The following is a 22,020-nucleotide window of genomic DNA, read 5'->3' as shown; positions in this document are numbered from 1 at the left end:
TTATATGTATTGGCATAAATGCATTAGAAGTACCATATTTTGTAAAGAAAATATATGGCCGGTAGAAGTTAATAATAAAGAAAAATAAGTATATAAAAAATAAATATATTAATATATATATATATATACACTTCAATTAAGTGTAACTCTGCAAGATAGCAAATTTCATTTAGCTTTATTACAAAAAATATCTTCAAAAAAAGCTTTTTTATAAGCACACAATTGGGGAATATTAAAACATGTTTTGGAGATACTATAAAATTTTAAATTAAAAAATGGTCATCAAAATGTTTGCAAACTTATTATTTGAAATGGGAAAATTTCTGTTAGCATAAAAAAAAAAAATTACATCGTATTATAAATATTGTTTTATTAATTCTAATTTATATACGAAAATAAATATACTACAAATTTTTTTAAAGCTTGTTTTTATCTTTCAAATATTCTCCGTATTGTATTAATTAAATGGAATATATATATATATAATTTTTTTTTAAATTTATATAGCACGTACTTCTCCCTCGAATCTTAATATTTTATCACGTTGATGACAATGGTATAATTTTATATTATAAATTAAAATTTTTATTCGCATTATAAATATGTATATATATATATATATATAAATACATATATATATTTGTATATGTAAATATTTCTTTCATTTTTCATTTGATTTAGTGAAAATTTGTTGTTTAATTTTTTTTTTTCTGCTATATATAATACAAATTTAATATATATAATAATTATACAGGTTATAATCATTATCTATATTATATTATAAAAATGGCATAGGAAAAAAAGTACTAGTATTACTGTTCGAATTTGAGTTTTATTAAAAATTTTTATTTAAATACTTATTTTAGATATAAGTTTTAACATACTGCGTTTACCCTTTTGTTGCATCATATTAATGGTATAAACATGTATTTATATATATATAAATGTTATACCTTCTATGCATACTTTAACGCCTATTATGTGGAAAAACAACGTCATAAATTATAATTTATATATATATATATATAGATATGTATTTATAAGTGTATATTTTCTATGATCTTACTTTTTTTCTCCTTTTTGGAGAATAACTTTTCTACTGAAACCTTTTATTGATAAGATTATGTTGTCCCAATTTAATGATTTTTTTTGAAATTAATTTTGGTCTTATTTTAAAGCCTATTTATTTAAGCAATTATACCTTTTTGTTTTGATTATTCTATATATTAAAATGTTTATATTAATGTTAAAATTTGAAATGTTATATAACCATGTTTTTCTTGTGTTTTGTTATTATTACCTTTTCACTTGTTTCTATTCATATTTCATATGAAAATGGTTTGTTTATTTAAAAAAAGAAAAAATAAACAAAAGTAGTTTTAGATGTTTTAAATATATATACCTTAGTGCTTATGTACTTATTTATGTTCTTGCGAATGCAATTTTTTTCATGAAGGAAAATAAAGATGACATATTGAGGTGTTATTTATGGAATTTTTTTTTTTTTTTCCTCCCCTTCCCCAATTGATATTTCTTGTACCTTTTTATATTGTTGAACTGTTTTTTTTTTTTTATTATTCAATTTTTTTCTTTTTTTTTCCTAGTAAGCTATGGAAAATGCATATAGGGTGAGGAAGCAAGATGATTTTGTAAGTATCAACACATTATTAAGCAAGTTAGATTTGTATAATAATAATGGAATAAGAAAAAGTGAAATAAGGAACATTATTAACAAATTTATTTTACAATATAATTCTATTGATGAATGTGAGAAAAAGTTAGTAGATATAATTAAAGGTTGTGAAAATTATAACTGTAGACAATTTCAAAAATATTATTTATTTATTACAAATATAATAAAAGAAGTATGTCATATAGAATTAATCCCAATAATTTACAATGAAATATTAGAAGAGAAAAATGAAGAAGAGAATACTTTTTATGTTAGTAGAGATGATTACATTAATACAATGGAAAAGAAAAAAAATTCAGAAGAAAATTTTGAAGTAATTTGTGAAAAGGTTTATAAAAAGTACATATTAGTATTTATTAAGATATTATATTACTCATCAAATATGTCTTCCAATTTACTTAAAAATTTATTTAATTCCTTATCATATATTTGTGTAATGATATCAAAGTATGATTCTTTTAGTCCTCCGAAAGAAAACTTCTCAGAACTTATATATAGAATATTTTGGAATTATTTTTCGAAAAGTTTTGACCTTCTTAATGAAAATTATTTTTCTGTTGATGATGAAGATGATACATCCTCTTCAGTTTTCAGTGAAATGTTAAGTGATGAATATCCCTTTTTATATGATGATACTAATTCATGCGATTTTAACGAAAAAAATGTACCAAGTAATGAAAAGTTAGGTATAGCAGAAAAGGACAATAATGTTGAAAAGAAAAAAAGAAAAAAAGAAAAAAAAACTATTGAAAAATCGAAAGGAGTACTAGACGAAAAATATGCAACTAGCGAAAAACCTATAAATCTTAAAAAAAGTGATGAACCAATATATAGTAGTAATTACCCAATAAGTGAACTTAATCAAACATGTAAACATAAGGAAGAGGAGCGGAATAGCACCAAAAAATATAACAGTAACGAAAACAGTCATGGTACTATTAAACAAAAGGAAGATAATATTTTAGAGGAAGCTAATAACAACTTAAAAAAAAATGACAGTCATGCGAAGGTGAATAAAAGGTTGCAGACTCGTAGTTGTGATAGGGAAAACAAAAAGACCAAAAGAGAAAATGCAAAAGGTGAGAAAAAAGGAATTATTTGTAATATGGGTCATGTTGAGAATACGGAAAAAATGGAAGACAAAGAAAATTCTATTAGTAAAGATGATATTAATATAAATAGTAAGGGTGCAAGTGAAAATAAAAATATAGAGAATAGTAGTGAATTGATAACGGAAAAGAATAAGTGTATTGATGAGCATACAGAAAAGGAACAGGGAAAATCTGAGGAAAAAACTGTGGAAAAAACTGTGGAAAAAAATGTGGAAAAAAATGTGGAAAAAAATGTGGAAAAATATGAAGAAAAATGTGCAGGAAAGAATGAGGAAAATAATGCAAGAAAGGGTGAGGAAAAAAACACTGGAAAAAATGGGAGGAAAAACGTTCTACCAACTCTAGAAGAAATAAAAAAAGAGAACATAATGTTTGTTAACATAATTTTAAATGTATATATATACCTATTTAATATCAAAAATAAAAAAAAGTTCCTATTTTATCACGATAATGAAATTACATATGATAAATTTTTACTGGACAATGTCGAAATTGTATTTACTCAAATAAGGAGTATGATAAGTAAAATAAGAAATAATTTAAGCGAATCGGTAATCTACTTTTTAAGATTAATTTTTTTAATCCTCTTATTTTTGAATAATTCAGCTAAGAAAAATATAGAAGACAAATTTGTGATTCATAAGTATAAGGAAAAAAAAAAAAAAAAAAAAGTAGATGAGTTCCTGAATAACAATAAAAATAGTAACAATATGTATAATTTTAATTTAGGGAATTTTCAAAAGGTTGTAACAAGTACAAATGAACACCATTCCGTTACAATGAATAAAAAGAAAGAACTTGTGGAGCATAACAGAGTAAAAATGGAAAAAGTGTGTAGTACCAATGTACTAAATAGTAACAGTGCTACTATTGCCATATCTGATACTGCCGCTACTGCTGCTACTACTACTATGATTAATACTAATACTGCTAATACTACTAATACTATTAATACGATTACTACTAATACTAATACTAATAATACTAACACCACTAATAAAACTAGTATTAATAATACTTACAATAATAATGATGCGAATTCTATGAAGAGCATTGCTTTTATTTTTAACAGCAGTGATAATAACACAATCAGTAAAGGTACCAGTAATAATATGAATAACTCAATTTATGATAACCACTTTAATAATGCACATCCAGAATATATATTCAATAATAGTACTTTTTATCAGAATAACAATAGTGTCCTTTGGAATCAAGCTAACAGTACGTTTAATAATAACGTTTCCTCTGACAGTATTACTATAATTGATAACCATAGCAGCTCGAACATTAACTATGGAAATTTAAATAATGATTACAATTATAGTATTTTAAATAATAAGACATGTAATGACCATGTAAATATAAACAATAATTATAGTTGTAATATGATAAATAACGTTATGTTGTATAACCCTAATGCCATTGTAAAAAGCTGCACAAAAGACAGTGCGAATGATAGCATAAACATAAATTATGCTAGTGCATATAATGAATGCGGTTATAGTAACATTGATAACAACATGAATAATAATTATTGTAACCTAAGCAAAGATTTAAATTATATGGATTTTAATAGTGGCCTAAGTAATGCTGTTAATGACCTCAGTAATAATTTATACTCTAACAGTTTGACTAATACCGATGCTTTTATAGGAGGTAACACCCCTCTCATAAATAATACAAAAAATAATCTCATTACTTTTAGAGATAGTCCCAATGAGTTAAATAATTGTAGGAACTATATTAGCTGTCAGGTAAGAAGTCAGATTAATGGTTACATGAACGGCTGTACGAATGGTAACACGAATGACTGTGAGAATGAATACACGAATAGCAACGCCAATGGAAACGCGAATAACTTTGCGAATGCGTACACGAATGTATACTTGAATGAATATACTAATGACTGCGTGAATGGCTATACAGGAGGAAACATGAATGAATGCACGAATGGATGGAAAATTGAAAACACGACTGGAAACATGACTGGTTATACGCCTGAATATATGACTGGTTGCACTAATGGATACACTACTGGCAACGTGAATGACTGGGCGAATGGATTCTCTAACAGCTGTAACCGTGAGAGCAGTAATTCCCCTTTCATAAGTAAACCTAAAGAGGAATATAATGCATGGAATTGCGAAGATAATTATATACTTAATTGTGATTATATAAAAAATAATATGAAAAAGAGTGAATATGAAATGGTAGTGGATGTGATAAATAATATATATAATACATTATTTTTAGAAACGTTAGATATTTTACTCAAATGTGCAGAAAGCAATTTTAAGGATAAAAATATGGTTGTTGTTAATAGAATATTTTCATGTATGTTGAAAAGTGTTGAATATTGTAATGAGCTAAATAAATATAAAATATATATATTTATTTTAAGTAAAATTGATAAATTTATTAAAAGTAGAAGATATGAATATAATAATTCGACGTTGAACAATTATAATTGTTATTTCTTGTTAAATTTAATATATACCTTATTTAAATATAATAAGGGAGAAAGGAATATATGGTATTTATTGTTTGAAATACATGTAAATAAAATTAAAAGAAAGATAAATAGGAAAATTAATGCTTTAATAGGTGATGATAGGAACATACTCAATTATTTGATGAATACAGATGATATTATTAGAAACCAGAAAAATAAACATATGCCTACAAAATTGTTGATTTATCTTTTGTTAAGAAGAAATGAAAAAAATAAACACGTCAAATCTTATCAGTTCAGAGGTAGTACTAATAGTAGTACTAACATCTTCTTAGAAAATGAAATTGAATTGATGACTCTATGTGATGGAAAGAACTTCCTTATAAATAATATTATAAACTTTTTACTAGAATGCTGCATAAGTAATGGGTACATTATAAGATACTTGAGCTTGAGAATATTTTTAATGATGACTGTATTATTTATCGAATTTTTAAGGAAGAAATCTTTAGACTTTGAAGAGAAGCTGTTAAAAAATTATATAGTGAAAACGGTTTATCAGAATTTCTTTCTATGTATTTTCAATGTTCTAAAAGAACCAGAAACGAATATTTATATGTATATAAAATTTCGAAATTTATGTACAAATATATTATATATGTGCTCTAAACTTTTATCAGCTAAATTTTTGAATGAATTTTATGAAAAAGTCATTTGCTATAACTTATTTTATCTTGACCACTTTTATCGAAATAAAGTATATTATGATTCAAAAGAAAAAATGGAATATGATAATAAAATTTTAAGAAATATATACACCTTATTTATTAAAAATTCAAAGGATCTTTATTTATTTTCTTTTATGATTCTGTATAAAAATCACAGAAGTTTTGTAAATTTTAAAATATTAAAGAACATTTTAAAAATATCGTCAAATGAAATTGTAGTGATATTGAATAACTTACGTGTGCAAAGTAAAATGGAGGAATATCATCAGGACAAACGAGAGGACAGTTATGTGAAGGAAATGGAAATTGATAAACTGAACGGGAAGCTGGGTAATATTGAGGGCGATAAGGTGAATTATATTGATGATAACAATATAGATAATAATGCAAACAGCAGTATAGATAGTGATGCTGACAAAATTGCAATTAATGATGTTGTTAACAGTGCACACAATGATCTACACAATAGTGGAGATAATAATGCTGGACAGAGTGCAAACAATGACACAAACGATAGTGGGGGTAGGAAGGCAATGCCCACCCCAAAGAAGAATAACAGTAACAGCAGTCCTGCGGACTCAGAAGAATCTACAAGCAGTGAGAATAAGAATACAAAGAACAAAATAGAGCCCTTTGAACTAAAGAATATAAACATAAATGACTTCTTTGACAAGGAATTTCAAGCAAAACAGTTGTCAAGTGAGAAAAATGAAGAAGAGCTGAAAGAATCGGTGTATAAGAATTATTTATTTATAAACATTTTTTATTTCGAAGAACTAAAAGAACTTGATTGTTATGATAATTCTTATATTTATTACATTTTTAGCTGTATTTTTTGCTTTCTAAATATATATGTAAATCGATTTGTCTTTTGTTATAATTTTATTAAAAATGAGAAAAATAACCTCAATAGCTATTTTTATGCCGAGCGTATGTTTAGTGGCGGTAGTAACAACATTAATAGTAACGACAATAACTACAGTAATAATATCAGTAGAAATGTCAGTGGTAATAATAATAATAATAACAGGAATAACGCCAATAGTAACGACACGTATAGTAACCACACCTATAGTAAGGATAAGAATAATATTGATGATAGCAATAACTACAGTTGTAATATTGACAGTGAGGAAAATAAAGAGTTGATATTGAGGGACCACAAATATGTGGAAGATTTCATATTAGAGCTCCTATCTTTATTAAGAAATTACTCGCAAATAGTGAGCTTAATTGAGGAGCATTTAATTAATATAAATGTAGAAATGCTACTAAAGAAGAAGATGAAAGAAAAAGAATTGTTGAACCTAAAAAATTTTAAAAAAATAGTTATTCTTGAATTACAAAAATTTTATTTTATCTTTATAAAATTATTAAAAATTTTACTGTTAATAAATAAGATTAATGGCTTTTCTATAAGACCATTTGAGTTTTTTTTTTTTAAGTTGATACAGTCTTTGGACAATCGTTTAATTGATATAAACACAAAAAGGCTTGCTCTGAAATTCTTGATATATTTTTCTTGTAAGAAAAAGTTTGAAGATATTATACTAAGAAGAATAAATCATTTTTATTCGAAAATGAAAAATAAAAAAAAAAAAATTTATGATTTTTTTTCAAAAAAGGAGTGTAATAAAAAGCAGGAATATGTTGCTTCTCCTTCAATGAAGAAAGATACCTGCGATATTTATGAAAGTGCGCAAATGCAAAGGAAGCAAAACGATTTGGATAAAAAAAAATCCAAGAAAAAGGATGATTTAAACGAGGGAAAGCAGCACATTCAGCAGTATTCTCAGCAGAAGGAACAGCATGAAAAGAAGGAAGAAGAAGCGATCTCTCAGGTAAAGGAAAATGACAAGAAACGTGCTAGTCGAAAAAGAACAAATAATAATAGTCGAAGAAGACAGAGTACTGTGAAAAAATCATTAGACGGTGAAAATAAATTAGAGAACATTTCCGCTCCTTTAGTAACAGAAAAAAAGAATACAAAAAATGAGTGTGGAGAAGAAGGTAAAATAGATATTACAAAAGAAGAGAAAAATAATGAAAAAACTGTTTTTACAAATAATGAAAATGTATCGTTAAATAGTTGTTTAAAAAAGGAAAAAATGCCCAGTGAGACAAAAGAACAGAATAAAGATAGTAATAAATTAGACATAAAAGAGGATGACGCTGAAGGTAGTAACATGAAGGGTACTAACACGAGGGGAAGTGACACGAAAGGTAATAATTCAAAAGGAAGTAACTCAAAAGGAAGTAACTCAAAAGGAGGTAACTCAAAAGGAAGTAACTCAAAAGGAAGTAACTCAAAAGGCAGTAACACAAAAAGTAGAAAAACAAAAAGTAATAAGGACAAAGGAAATGACATAGATGACATTATCTTTAAAGATAATAAAGCACAAGACAATAAGTTAGGAAGTAATAACATAGAAGGTAATAACGAAAAAGGTAGTAATTCCAAAAGTAGTGATTCAATAAGTAGTAATTTAAAAAATAGGAACGAAAAAGGTAGTAACTCTAAAGGCAATAATGCAAAAGATATTAACTTGGAAGGAAATAACATGGAAAACAATAACATAGAAGATAGTAACGTTAAAAATAATAAAGTGCAAGACAATAACGCAGAAAGTAATAACGAAAAAGGTAACGTCGAAAAAGGCAATAACGAAAAAGATAGTAACGCAAAAGGAGGTAACGAAAAAGAGAGTAACATAAAAGGTAGTAACTTAGAAGGAAATATTGTAGAAGGTAGTAACGAAAAAGATAGTAGCGCTAAAGGAAAAAGAACAAGCAAAAGAAGAAAATGCAACACGAAAGAAGAAGAAACAAAAAAGGATAAAACTTGTAATGAAATGGTTGATGTAGACACACAGAAGACGAACTCTTTGGAAAATAATTTAATAGAAAGCGGTGTTAAGTCTGAAAAGGAAGTAAGTCTGAACGATGCTCCTGATGACAACACTGTGCAGGTAGCAAGGAGAAGTAGGTATGGAAGGAAAAGTGGTGTAAACACAAAAGAAAAAAATTTCAGTATTCTTATTGAGGAGGAACATGAACTGAATAGGAATAATAGAAGAGTGAGTAGAAGTAGAAGTAGAAATACAGTAAGATCTGGAGGTAGGATAGGGAAATATACTTCTAAAAAAGGAGAGATTAAATGTATTAGTGGTGACGGTATCATTGGGATTCCTTTTGAGGAATATAATAAAATATCTATTGATAAAAATGATGACTGTCAAGGAATTAACAATAGTGTAACGGAAAAGGGGGTGATTGAAGAAAAAGGAGGTTCAGTTGAACTTTTGGCTGATATATATAGTTCTACAGCATTAAAAAGGATGAAAGTGGAAGAGGAAAATTCTAAATATAAAAATGAGAACAGCGATGGATTTAAAGTTCGGACCATTTGTAGTAACAGTAATAGTGGTAATAATATAAGTACCATCAATAGAAATATTAGTGTTAACAATAATAACAATGCAGCCACTGAGGTAGGCAAGTTGAGTTATTATAAAAAGTGCAGAAACTTAATGAGCTGTAAAAATTACAAATTAGAAAAGTACTACTGCGAAAGCATAGAGCTGTTTTTGATGAGCATCTTCCTTATTGAAAAAAGTTCAAAGTTTAATGATTTAGATGTGTTTGTAGATCATTATGATAAAATAAAAAATATAATTGATTTCTGCAAAACATTTCATATTGAAGAAGGAATAGATAAAATTTTAAAATATTTATTTTATTATTTAAGTGAAATGAAAAATAACAAAAACTTTATTTATAATATGATCAAACTAATAATTAAGTCCATTTTGCACATACCTCAATGTAAGAATTCGGGAACTCCTTTTTTCTTTATATCCTTTTGTTGCCTATTTAAAAGTTCGAAGAAGAAATACCTTAACAAAATAATTATTCAAAACTTTCTTATTATTAGTGCAGCATATGTCAATATATTAAGAAAAAAAAATTTCTTTAGAGAAAATAATCGCATATTTTTGCTAAATTTTAATAACAAAAAAAATGAGAAATATGAACAGAAAACTGAAGACAGAAATGATAACAGTAAAAAATTATCCTTGTCCGTAGTAGAAGATCCTATTAAAGAAATCAATGATGTGATAAATGAATGTAAAAACGTGTTACCTGTGCAAGTAACAGCTGAGGTACAGATAAATAATAAAGTAGAGAACTCTATGAAAAAAGGAAGTAGCAAGAACAAAACAGAAAAAAACGATACAAAAAATCAGTGTACTGATAAACCATCGAGAAGTAAGAAGGCTACCAATAAAGATTCTACCAGTAGAAATCCTAGAACGAAAAGAAGCAACAAGAAAGGGGAAAATGCAAATAACGAAAGAGGTGCTCAAGGAATGATCAATAATGCCAATGGTAAAGGTAACGGAGTAAACGCGCAAGACGTGGGAAATGGTGCAAATGAGACAAACGTGAGTAATTGTGCAAATATGGAAGGCACTAATAAAACTGTAAACACGCGTGATGAAAGGAAAGATCATAATAAATATAAAAAATGTAAAAGAAGTAATAATAATAGTAAGAGTTTGCATTTACTAAATATAGGACCATCGGTTGAATTAATGAAGTTAGGAGATACTTTTTTTTTTTGTCTTAATAAAAAAGAGGAGAAGGAGTTCAGAGATGACTTACTTTTTAATTTAATTAACCTATATATAAACTTCTTGTGCTCTTTTTATTTCTATTATTTAAGTTTTTACGAAGAAAATTATTTCATTCTTAAGAATCTTATATTTATAGGAATAAATAAAGTGTTTCGGAAAAGAACAAGTAAGAAACTGTCATGTTTCATTTTATCATTTGTGTATATTCTAATATGCCTTATGTTAAATGTCAAAATAAAAAAGGAGTTTATATTAATACGAAGTAATGATGAATCAGGTAAAATGAAAGAAAAAATTGAGAAGAATGAGAAAAAAAAGAGTAAAATAAAGAAAAAGCACATCATTGGAGGAGGAAAGCAGTTGAATTCACAGCGTAATGAGAGTGGCAGAAAGGTCAATAATAATAGCACTGGTAATAATAATGACAATCGTAATATCAATAGTAATGGCAGTAGGAATAGAAATAATAATAGCAATAATAATAGCAATAGTAATAGCAATAATAATAGCAATAGTAATAGCAATAGTAATAGCAATAGTAATAGCAACAGCAACACTACTAGTAGCAATAATAATATAAGCAGTAATATCATCAAGAGTGATCACCTTGGCAATAGTAACAATACTTATGGCGAAGAAAATAACAAAGATTACAGGTTTAATGAGGGTGGTGAAGACAACGTTTTAGTAAAATACTTAATTAATTTAGTTGATGAGAATAGATGTAAAAATATAAATTTAATGAATAAAAAGAAATTAAGAAAAGGTTTTAAAAAGGTTTTAAATATAAAAAGTAGTGAACATATGGAGAATTATTACAATTATTTTCCAAGTAAATTTTTTTATAAAAACAAAATGGACAGACGTATTGAAAAAATATTTCTTGTAAAGAAAAGAAAAAAATTATTTATAACAAATACTTTTAATATAAAAGAAAATTTAAAAAAAGTAAACAATATTTCTAATAATATATTGCATACATTTATATTTACACTTTTATCCGAACCTGTATTGTTTGAAAAAAGTAATGAATTGTCTATAAATAATAAATTTAAAAGGGATATAAAAAAAGATAATAAGCATGCAAAATATAATTTATTAGACTACATTATATATTGTTGTTTTTTTATAATATTTTGTAAAATTAAATTAATTAAAAGAAAGAGGATTCATTATTATTACAGGAGGAGTAACGGACACAACAGCAAAAATGTTTTGAGAAATTTAAAGATGAACTCATACATATATAATAATAAAAAAAAATATTCCATACTTCAGTTTTATATATCAGTTGAAATTCTTAATTTAATCTTCAATAATATTAAATCTTTTCCATTTAATTCTATTAAATTAATTATTGATATATTTTTAAACAGGGCTTTTTTATCCTTATGGGTAGATAGAAGAGACAATCAAATAAATAAATTTCAAAGTTTATTTTATGATTTTTTTTGTGATATATTTTATTTACAGACAGACACATTTACAGAATTACCTTATTTAATTTATCAACATCAAAGAGCTATACATTTTTTAAGGTTAGTTTCTCGTTCATCAGTTTGTAAAAAAAAGAACATTCTTAATAATTCGCTTATTTTGGAAATACTAAATCATTGTTTCCCTAAGGAGGAGTATGAAAATTTAAACAATTCCTATAATAAAAGAAACGACGACAAAAAAGTAATTGAGAAATCACATAGGACGTTAAGAAGTAAAAGGAACACAATTGTAACTTAAAAACGTGGGCGATTTATTACCCATTAGATGTGAATTATGCATATGGGGAATTTTTAATTAAAAAAAAAAAAAAAATTATATTTTCAACGCATATATATATATATATATATTTGTATATTTTAACCCCTTATTAATATATTCATACTGTTTATTCATTATTTTAATTTTTTGAACACATTTTTGTGCCCATACTTTTATAATTCAATGCTGTATTTTTCGTAAGTGGGATGTTTTTAAGGTTTAAACTATCCTTTTTTTTTTTATTTTCTTCGTTTCATTTCCTTTTCGTTAAATATATGTGTATATATATGTTATTACATTTTGTTTATTAAAATACTGATTTCTTGTTGTATATATTAGTACATTTTTCGTTGTATATTTTAAAACACTGTTGTTATATATTTCTTGTTTGTTAATTAAATTTCATATGTTATATAACACAATATATAAATTAACTGAGAAATTTATCACCCTTTGTAGATTTTGTTGCACATGCTACTGTAGACACGTTGTGTATAATTTAGCAAAAAGATGTCATCAAAATATAAAATGAAAGCATATATGCCAAATTATATTTAATTAGGACATATATATATATATATAAACTCAGACGCAAAAGTTGTGTTTTTTATAGAATAATTTTTATACATATTTCGCGTATTCCGAAATGGAAAAGATTCGTGTATAAGTCGCACATGTGTTTATATATATATATACATGCATCATATGCACATTTATTCCTTAATACACGGTACGTATGATATGTATGAAATAGAATTGTTACTACAATATCCTAACGGTGGCGGAATCTTACGATTTTCGTATAACACAATAAAGTGGGTTTCCACTTAAAAGTTGCACATTCGTATTTTTAACGTGCCTTTTCAAATTGATTGAAAACAGTAAATTCCTTTATTTTGTTTTTGTTTTTGTTTTATTTCTTATTGTTATTTATAGTATTTCGTTTTGTTTTTTAACCTATTTTGTTTTATTTTTTTATCGTATTTCGTTTTGTTTTTTAACCTATTTTGTTTTATTTTTTTATCGTATTTCGTTTTGTTTTTTAACCTATTTTGTTTTATTTTTTTATCGTATTTCGTTTTGTTTTTTACTGTTTTTCATTATAGTTTTTATTGTGTTTCATTTTATTTTTCGATCGTATTTGGCTTCATTTTTTTTATTGTATTTGGTTTTACTTTTTATTTTATTTTTATACTTTTATATTTTTAATTTATAAATGAAATTTCCATTGTGACCGTATCTTCAAAAATTTCAGTTTGTGCACATACGACGCTAATTATTTTATCTTTTTTCAAAATGCTAAGGGAAACGGCTCCTTTATTTTGTGAATTGACAAATTATAAGCAGAGGAATAATGTTTAAGGAAAAATGTAATAGTTTAATTTGCTTTTTTTTTTTTTCTTTTTTTTTTTTTTTTTTTTTTTTTTTTTTTTTTTTTTTTTTTTTTTTTTTTTTTTTTTTTTTTTTTTTTTTTTCTTTTTTTTTTCTTTTTTCTATCTGATATTTCTGTTGTGACTCTATATATGCTTATTTGAAGAGGCAAAAAAAATATTGTAAAAAAAAGGAATGCGTTAATGTAGGATATAAAAAAATTTTCAAAGATATTTATGTTGTCAGCTAATTTTGAAAGGAAGAAGAAAAGGTCATAATAAAAATTGTATTCAGCCAAAGATTACCACCATATTATGTACGTATAATATCATATATTGAATAGCATCACATATATGTATGTATATATGTATTTTATAAGATGTTAACAAATATATATATACGAGTTGGAGACGCTTAAAACAACATGATGAAAAATTGTAAAAATAACTCCAATTTTTTTTGGTGTAATTTAAAGAATAATTTACGATTAGATGGTCGTAATTTTGAAGATTCAAGAAATATTTCTATATATTTTTTAGGAGACTATGGGAATGTTGAAGTATCCATTGGCCATACGAAAGTTATATGTAGAATAACAAGTGAAATTGTTAAGCCATTTGACAAAAGACCAAATGAAGGAATAATAAAAATTAATTTAGACATAGATAGTTTTACAAATATAAATAACTTAAGAATAAGTGATGACTGTTTAGAAATAAAAAATTTAATAGAAAGAATATTAAAGTCAAGTAATCTTTTAAATTTCGAATCTTTGTGTATTATACCACATAAAAAAGTTTGGTGCTTATTAATTAACATTGTAGTAATTGAAAATGACGGTAATTTATATGACTCATGTTATTTATCAGCTTATAGTGCTCTAATGCATTTTCGAAATAATGATATTAAATCTGAACATACAGGTAACATTATTTTTGAAGAGGATGAAACAAATTACTCTCCTTTATCAATTCATAACTCTCCAATATTAACAACTTTTGCATATTTTAACTGTGAAGATATTTGCCTCATTGACCCAACAATACATGAAGAGGAATTCATGTCTTCCAAATTATCCGTTGCTCTTAATAAAAATGGAAAATTGATTAGTATATTAAAACCTGGGGGTTCTCCCATATCTTATGTAAAAATACTAGAAGCCATTGAACTAGCCAAAAAACGAGTTAAATGTATTTTAAAAATTTTAGAAGATGCACTAGAAGAAGACAAGAATTTAAGAAATAATTTAAAAAAAAGAAATTTACATATTAAATATTCATACAATCCTGTGCCCATAAAATATGATTCAGATAATAATTACGATAAACCATTAGATATACCATTAAATCGGTTATTAAAAAATAACTTGAATATTGAAAGAATTATAAAAAAATATGAACAGTATATAAAATTACACGATATGGAAAAGGAGGAAAAATTAATTGGTAATAATTTAGCAAGTGATAAGAATGAGGTAACAGATTTTAACCGTCCCTATAATAAGCAGCACCTTTTAAGTGAACAACTTCGAAAAATAAAAAATGAATACAGAATGAAGAATGAAGATTGCTTTCGTAGTATGGGCGCGTATGATGATAATCATATCAATAATCCATACATGAATGAATCTTCAAATTTTCCTGTTAAAAATGAGAACATATGTCACACGGAAGTAGTTAAAACGAAGAGACAAGAATGTAGTGACGTAAATTCTTATTCCTATAATATGAAGCTTGCAGAAGTGAGAAACAATGAAGGAAAGGAACGAATTAATTTTTCAAGCTCACTATCGCAAAGCATATGTAAAAGAGAGAGGGATGAAATTGCTGAGGTAAACGATAATAAGGATAACAAAAAGGAAAACGGTAAGAGCAACGAGAAGAGCATCGAAAATCAGTGTTTTAGAGGGCGTCAAAATTTACACGATTCTAGGGAAAATGTGAAGGAGCAGAAAAGCAATGAGCCATCAGCTCTTACAAATGATGATTCATCTGATATAGACTTTTCTGTTGCAATTAGTGAGAATTTAAAAACAAGGAAAAAAAAAAAAAAAATTAAAAATATCATATATGTGGACATATAAATATGTACATACATAAATATATACTTATATATATATATATATATATATATATATATATATATGGGTGAGCGTGTGTGTACATATGGACAAATCTACAAATTTGCGAGATTCGTAAGTGACAAGTAAAATGATGTTTCTTTTGTGCGTTGTTGGTAAGAGGAGTGACCAAAAGGAATTATGGAAATATGTTCTCTTTTTTATTTATCAGGCAAAGAGCTGCTTATTTATAAATATGGGTGTATATAATTATCTGTTCCTGTGTAATTTGTGCGTGCCTCCTCGTTTTAGTAGCTGATGGGGTAAACAGAAGGGTTTATTGTACATACATACATACATATATATATATATATATTTTTTTTTTTTTTTTGCTTAATTTTTTTTTAATTAATCGCTTTTTTAATTTTTGTTTTTTTCTCACCTTTTATAAATTTTAATTTTTTATGTTGTAAAGAAAGGAAAAATAAAATAGCCTTATCTTCAAAATGGAAAAACTTTAAAACCTATATAAAATTAAAAATTAAAAAAAGCTTAAATATTTGATTATGTTTATTAAGTGAACATATAAGCGAATTTTGACGTGGCATAATGTTTTTTTCAACAGTATTAAGGTTTTCCTTTGGATATTTTAAAGTATGTGATCTTCCTACGAAACTTTGATTGCATATAAACATCTGCATACTACTACGTATATAAAAGTGTGTATATATGCTTGTACATAAAGATGTACATATATATATATATATATTTATATTTAGATGTATATGTATTTATAAGTCCGTATGTAGGTGAAAAAAGGTACATTTATCCAAAAAATTATGAGTGAAACTATAGCACATATCGAAGAATAGTAAAATAGCTCATCGTTCGCAATTATTAATATAACTTATCTGAAACTTCTCTTTTTTCTTGACATTTTAAGAGGTTAAAAAAAGGAAGTGTATTATTTTATGTTATTCGAAAGAAAAAATGTGCAATAAAAAAGTAAATGTTAAGAAATAGGTCATATATATATATATATACATATATATATACATATACGTATATATACATATATAAGCGCACTTTCTCATAATTATTTACATACCTTAAAATAGAAGTAACTCAGTGTGGGGAATGTAATGCGGTGTGATTTCTTGTGAAAGGATACAAAATGTTAATCTGAAAACTTTACACACAATGGCATTTTACATAAAGAAATAACCGATGAAGAAAAGGTCTGTGCTGAAATGCATACATATTTTATTTTTCCTACTATTATACTATTTTATTGAAATTAATTGTAAAAGTTATAATTTATTTTCAACTAAAAGTATTACTCCATTTATTGAGAGAAGAGTTAATAGAACTGCATTAAAAAAGGCCAAACTGAATTATGGAAGTAACGAAGAATTGCTTGTTTGTTTGAGCAATAAAAAAAGAAAAAATGAAAAAAAGAATAAAAAAATTGCAGTGCAATATTTTATAAAAGAGTGTAGCAATTACAACTTTAGGAAGTTAAGACGGAAAATTAAAAAATTCCTCATACATATAAACATTTATGGAAAAGATTACAATGATAAATTTAACTTTATTAGCAAAGATGAAAAGGGTAACAGTGCTTATGACTCAGATAAGAACAAAAATTTTATAGGTAAAAATGAAAAAATGAATGCTGATAATATGAAAGGGAAAATAAAGAAAGAAGATGAAGTGACATATAAATATGTAGAGGAGATGGAACTAAAAAAAATTAACATTAGAGGAGTTGATATCGAATATCGAATTTATAATTTAGAGGAAGGTATATACATAGTAGATAATAATAATTATGAGAAAATAAAAAAGTTATGGAATAAAGATGAATTAAAAAAAGCAAAGGAAAATTTCCAAGAACGTTTTGATATTAAGAAACAAGGTATTAAAGAGGATGATTGGATAATGTTACCCTTCGATTATGAAGAAAATAAAAATATAAAATTAGTTAAAGCTGATTTTGATAATCCTTTGTATGATTATATACTAACATATTATGATAAGGAAAGAAATTATTATTTTGAATATAAGAGAAGGAATTATTATAAAATGTTACGAAACACAATTCATGAAACTCCTCCATATAAGTCCGAATTGGAAGAAGACAAAAGATTTTATGGTAAAGAAATTATTATTCCAAAGAAGAAATTAGACAATGAAATATTTAGACAACCTATGTTAAGTGATGTTCTGACAGGTGGATATAGTAAAGAACCTATAGGGTTAGAATCCTGGCGATATGTACAATATCCATATGGCAATTTAATTGAACATCAAAAATATTGTCAGCCATATTGTGTAAAAAAAAATGGGAAGGACAAGCCAGATATGAGATACCACTACTTAGGAAATAGCAATTTGGCTGTTTCCGAAATTTGCTTAGGTACAATGAATTTCGGAAATTATGTAAATGAAAAGTTAGCACACGAACTCTTTGACTATGCATATGAAGAATTTCAAGTAAATTTTTTTGATACAGCAGAAATATATCCCTTACCTGTTAGTGAAAATTATTTTGGGTTGTCTGAACAAATTTTAGGCAACTGGGTTAACTCAAAAGGTAAGGCAAACAGACACAAAATTGTTATTGCTACAAAGATATGTGGTAGGACGGACAAAATTCCATGGGCCAAAAAATACAAGCGGAAAAAGAGGGACGAACAGAAGAAGCAGGAAGAGGGAGAAGCAGCAGAAGGTGAAGAAGAAGGACGTCCATCTCTTTTGTCCAGAAACAGGAAATTTATGGAGGATACCAACAGTAGTGACGTACCCAGTAACCCCTTTGACAAATTAAACACATTAAAAAAAAAAGAAGAATTATATTTAAAAAAAGATTATGAAACGTTAGAACAAATAGAGGAGTCCGAAAAGCGTTCAAAAGAGAAGGAGGATAATTTTATAACGTTGAGCAAGGATAGTATTATAGCAAGTGTTGATAACTGTTTGAAAAGGTTAAAAACAAATTATATAGACTTAATACAATTACATTGGCCTGATAGATATTATCCGAATCATTCTTCAGGTGATTTTAGTGATGTTTTATATGATTACAATAAATATTATGATAACTTTGTGCCCTTTATTGAACAGTTACATGCAATAGATGAGCTAAAAAGGAAAGGGAAAATAAGAGAATGGGGATTAAGCAATGAAACCCCTTTTGGTTTATTGAAATTTTATGAATTATGTAAACAATTACATATATCCCTACCAGTATCTGTACAACTAGAATATAATTTGTTATGTCGTAATGATGTAGAAAAAGGTTTTCCAGAAATATGTAGACCACAAAATACGAACATTTCCATTTTAGCATATTCACCCCTATGTGCTGGTATATTAACAGGTAAATATTTAGAGTACACAGATTATACAACTAAAGGAAGAATGCAAAAGTTCCCATCATATATGAAAAGGTTAAGAGGCTCCATAGCTACTTATATTATACGGGAATTATATTATTTGAGTCAAAAATATTATTTCCCTAATTTAACAGTCGCTGCGTTGAAGTGGGTATATACAAGGTCCTTTGTCACATCTACTGTTATAGGTGTTTCCGACTTTTTACAATTACGCGAAAATTTATATTCCTTAACAGACCAGGTGTTATTTACCGATAAACTGGAGCGTGAAATAAATGCCTTGCACTGGAAATTTAGGGACCCAATTAGGATTATACAATGACTTCGTAGCGGTGCGCGAGCATATGTATATACACATGTTCCACTATAAGCATGTACATATATATGTGCATATATAAAAGTGTTTAAGGCATATTTAGTCTGTTTTGGGGACTATAATAAACAAATTAAAACCCGGGGTAATGCATCCTCCCCACAAAGGGTGAAAAGAACACCTCTTTATGTGCTTTCATAAAATTTGTGTTCAGTGTATTTGCATATATTTGAAATCCTATAATATCAGATAATTTCTGCCCCCCCACCCCAAGGACAAGCAGGAAGGCCCTCTCGAAGTATTCCATATGCATTTATTCGTTCATTTATTCATTTATGTATGTATGTATGTATATATTTGTGTTTTTACTTATTTCTTTTCCTTTTGCCTCATTTTAGTTTACTCGTTTTTTACTGTATTGGAGCATATTTCGTTAAGCATTCTTTACCAATGTTACCATGTATTTTGCCTATTTAAGTATTCGTAATTTTTTTTTTCTTCTTTTTTTTTTTGTTGACTTTACGTTTTTTTTTTAAAAATTAGAGCAAATTTTTTTAGCATTTTTTTTTTTTTTTTTTTTTCCTGAGGGACTCCTACACGTCGGCACGTATATATATACGATGTATTTATGCATATGTTTTTGTGCTTAAGTATTTAAATATATATATTCATGCGCACCCTTATTCCTTTTTTCAAACTTCTAAACTGTTAATATTGAATTTTTTATCAATTTGAAATTCCATCGATAGCTAGTTTTACGAGCTTATACCAATTAAGATGTTTTTCCACATTATTTATTTTTTATGAATGCGGAAAAATACAGCTGTGTGATGGTAATCAAAAAAAGGGCGTTGTTTTACCTTAGCAATCATTCTGACAATATATGCAGTGTAAAATTTTACGATGAAAATAATCTTATATCTAGCTGCAGCTGTGGTATTGTTACCTTATGGGATTTAAACGATAAAAAAAGTGTGGGAAATTATAAGGTATCTGATTATAGCGCATTATACTCAAACACTTTTGATAAGGAACATTTTTATGTTAAAACAAAAGAAGGGTCAGTAAAACTGTGGAATGTAAAGTACAACAAATGTATTTTAAAGATCAATGCGAATAACTTTACTTACGCAAAACCGTATTCTGTACACAATGCACTTGTAACACCGATAAATCAAAATGGGGACATAGCAATATACGATATAAATGTTAAACAAAATTGTGTTTTAGCTTGTAACGGTATGGACCAATATAGGGGTGATGACAACTGCTGTAAGGACGTACCTCTCTCAGGAAGAAGCAGCAATTCAGGTATTAGTAACGAAGGAAAATGTGAAAATATGAAGTCTGAGATTTATAATAATAGGATTATTTACAATACTACATGCAACAATTTTTACAGCAGTAAATGCAAGGAACTAATTATACCATTTAAAGAGATAAAGAAAAAGATGGACAATATAGAAATAATATGTAACCTTGAAAACAAAAATGAGTGTAAAAAGATGCTGAGCAATAATTTAAAATTGTGTAAGGATATAATAGATATATATCCGCTACCATATTTTGGGGATACCTTCATAATAGCTTGTTATGAACCTTCCCTATTTTGTATTTATGATTACAGAATGACTAATAATTTTATTTCAAGTTTTATTATAGATATAAAGGAAAATGTTCTAAGTTATCATGTTAACAATAATAACTGTTTAATTAGTACGAATAATAATGTAATGTATTACTTAACATTTGATAAGAATCAAAAGGTACAGTTGAAAAAAGTAGCCCCAAGTTATCATAGTGCGAATAATATAGTAATTAGACCTGATGATAAAATATTTATTTCTATTACGAATAATACTACTATTAATGTTTGTAACTTATATGATATGAACATAATAGATCAAATTGTATCATATAAATTTAATTATTTCAATTTCCTCGATTTTCATACTTTTTCTGGCTTCTTTGCCGCAGCTGAGAAAAACAAAATATCTCTTTGGACTAACCAGGCTTCTAATTTCAGTCCTATTCAAAAATGACTAAAAAGTGGCTGCAAAAAGAAGTTATGAACATGTCAGATTTTGCAACTAGCCACTACTTCCTGTTACGAATGTCTTATACAAATATGTTACCTATTATGAAATAAAATGTACGATTTGATGAAAAGAAAAAACAACAATTTTACAAGGTTTATAGAAAATTTTATATCAAAAAGGGGAGTGGAGGGAAGGATTCATTTTAAGCTAATTTTCATAAATATATGTGAACATAAAATTAGCGGGAAAATTGCAACAATTGGCAATTAATTGAAAAAACAAAAAGATTATTAAAATATTTTTTCAAATAAAAAGATAAATATAGTTAAAAAAAAGGGAAACAAAAAAGATAAAACGATAATGTATATATAATGAAGTAAAGGTTATAATGTATATATAATGAAGTAAAGGTTATAATGTATATATAATGAAGTAAAGGTTATAATGTATATATAAT

General features: G+C 26.4%; 4 protein-coding genes across 4 annotated transcripts; all 4 read left to right on the top strand.

The window, feature by feature from the left end:
* Window positions 1–1,610: 1,610 nt before the first annotated feature.
* MKS88_003553 (uncharacterized protein) lies at window positions 1,611–12,362 on the top strand (the record flags this gene model as incomplete). Its single annotated transcript, XM_067216654.1, has 1 exon — window positions 1,611–12,362. The coding sequence occupies one exon, from the start codon at window positions 1,611–1,613 to the stop codon at window positions 12,360–12,362; it is 10,752 nt and encodes a 3,583-aa protein (XP_067072367.1).
* Window positions 12,363–14,178: 1,816 nt separating this feature from the next.
* MKS88_003552 (exosome complex component RRP45) lies at window positions 14,179–15,837 on the top strand (the record flags this gene model as incomplete). Its single annotated transcript, XM_067216653.1, has 1 exon — window positions 14,179–15,837. One exon carries the CDS (start codon window positions 14,179–14,181, stop codon window positions 15,835–15,837), a length of 1,659 nt encoding a protein of 552 aa, XP_067072366.1.
* Window positions 15,838–17,040: 1,203 nt separating this feature from the next.
* Window positions 17,041–19,533, top strand: MKS88_003551 (aldehyde reductase; the record flags this gene model as incomplete). Its single annotated transcript, XM_067216652.1, has 1 exon — window positions 17,041–19,533. One exon carries the CDS (start codon window positions 17,041–17,043, stop codon window positions 19,531–19,533), a length of 2,493 nt encoding a protein of 830 aa, XP_067072365.1.
* Window positions 19,534–20,354: 821 nt separating this feature from the next.
* On the top strand, window positions 20,355–21,566 carry MKS88_003550 (WD repeat-containing protein; the record flags this gene model as incomplete). The annotated part of the gene is made up of 1 exon (XM_067216651.1): window positions 20,355–21,566. The coding sequence occupies one exon, from the start codon at window positions 20,355–20,357 to the stop codon at window positions 21,564–21,566; it is 1,212 nt and encodes a 403-aa protein (XP_067072364.1).
* Window positions 21,567–22,020: the final 454 nt, after the last annotated feature.

This window comes from Plasmodium brasilianum, chromosome 11 (assembly GCF_023973825.1).
Source record: "Plasmodium brasilianum strain Bolivian I chromosome 11, whole genome shotgun sequence".
In the NCBI taxonomy this organism is placed as follows: Eukaryota; Apicomplexa; class Aconoidasida; order Haemosporida; family Plasmodiidae; genus Plasmodium; species Plasmodium brasilianum.
This window is presented reverse-complemented; position numbering and strand designations above follow the sequence as displayed.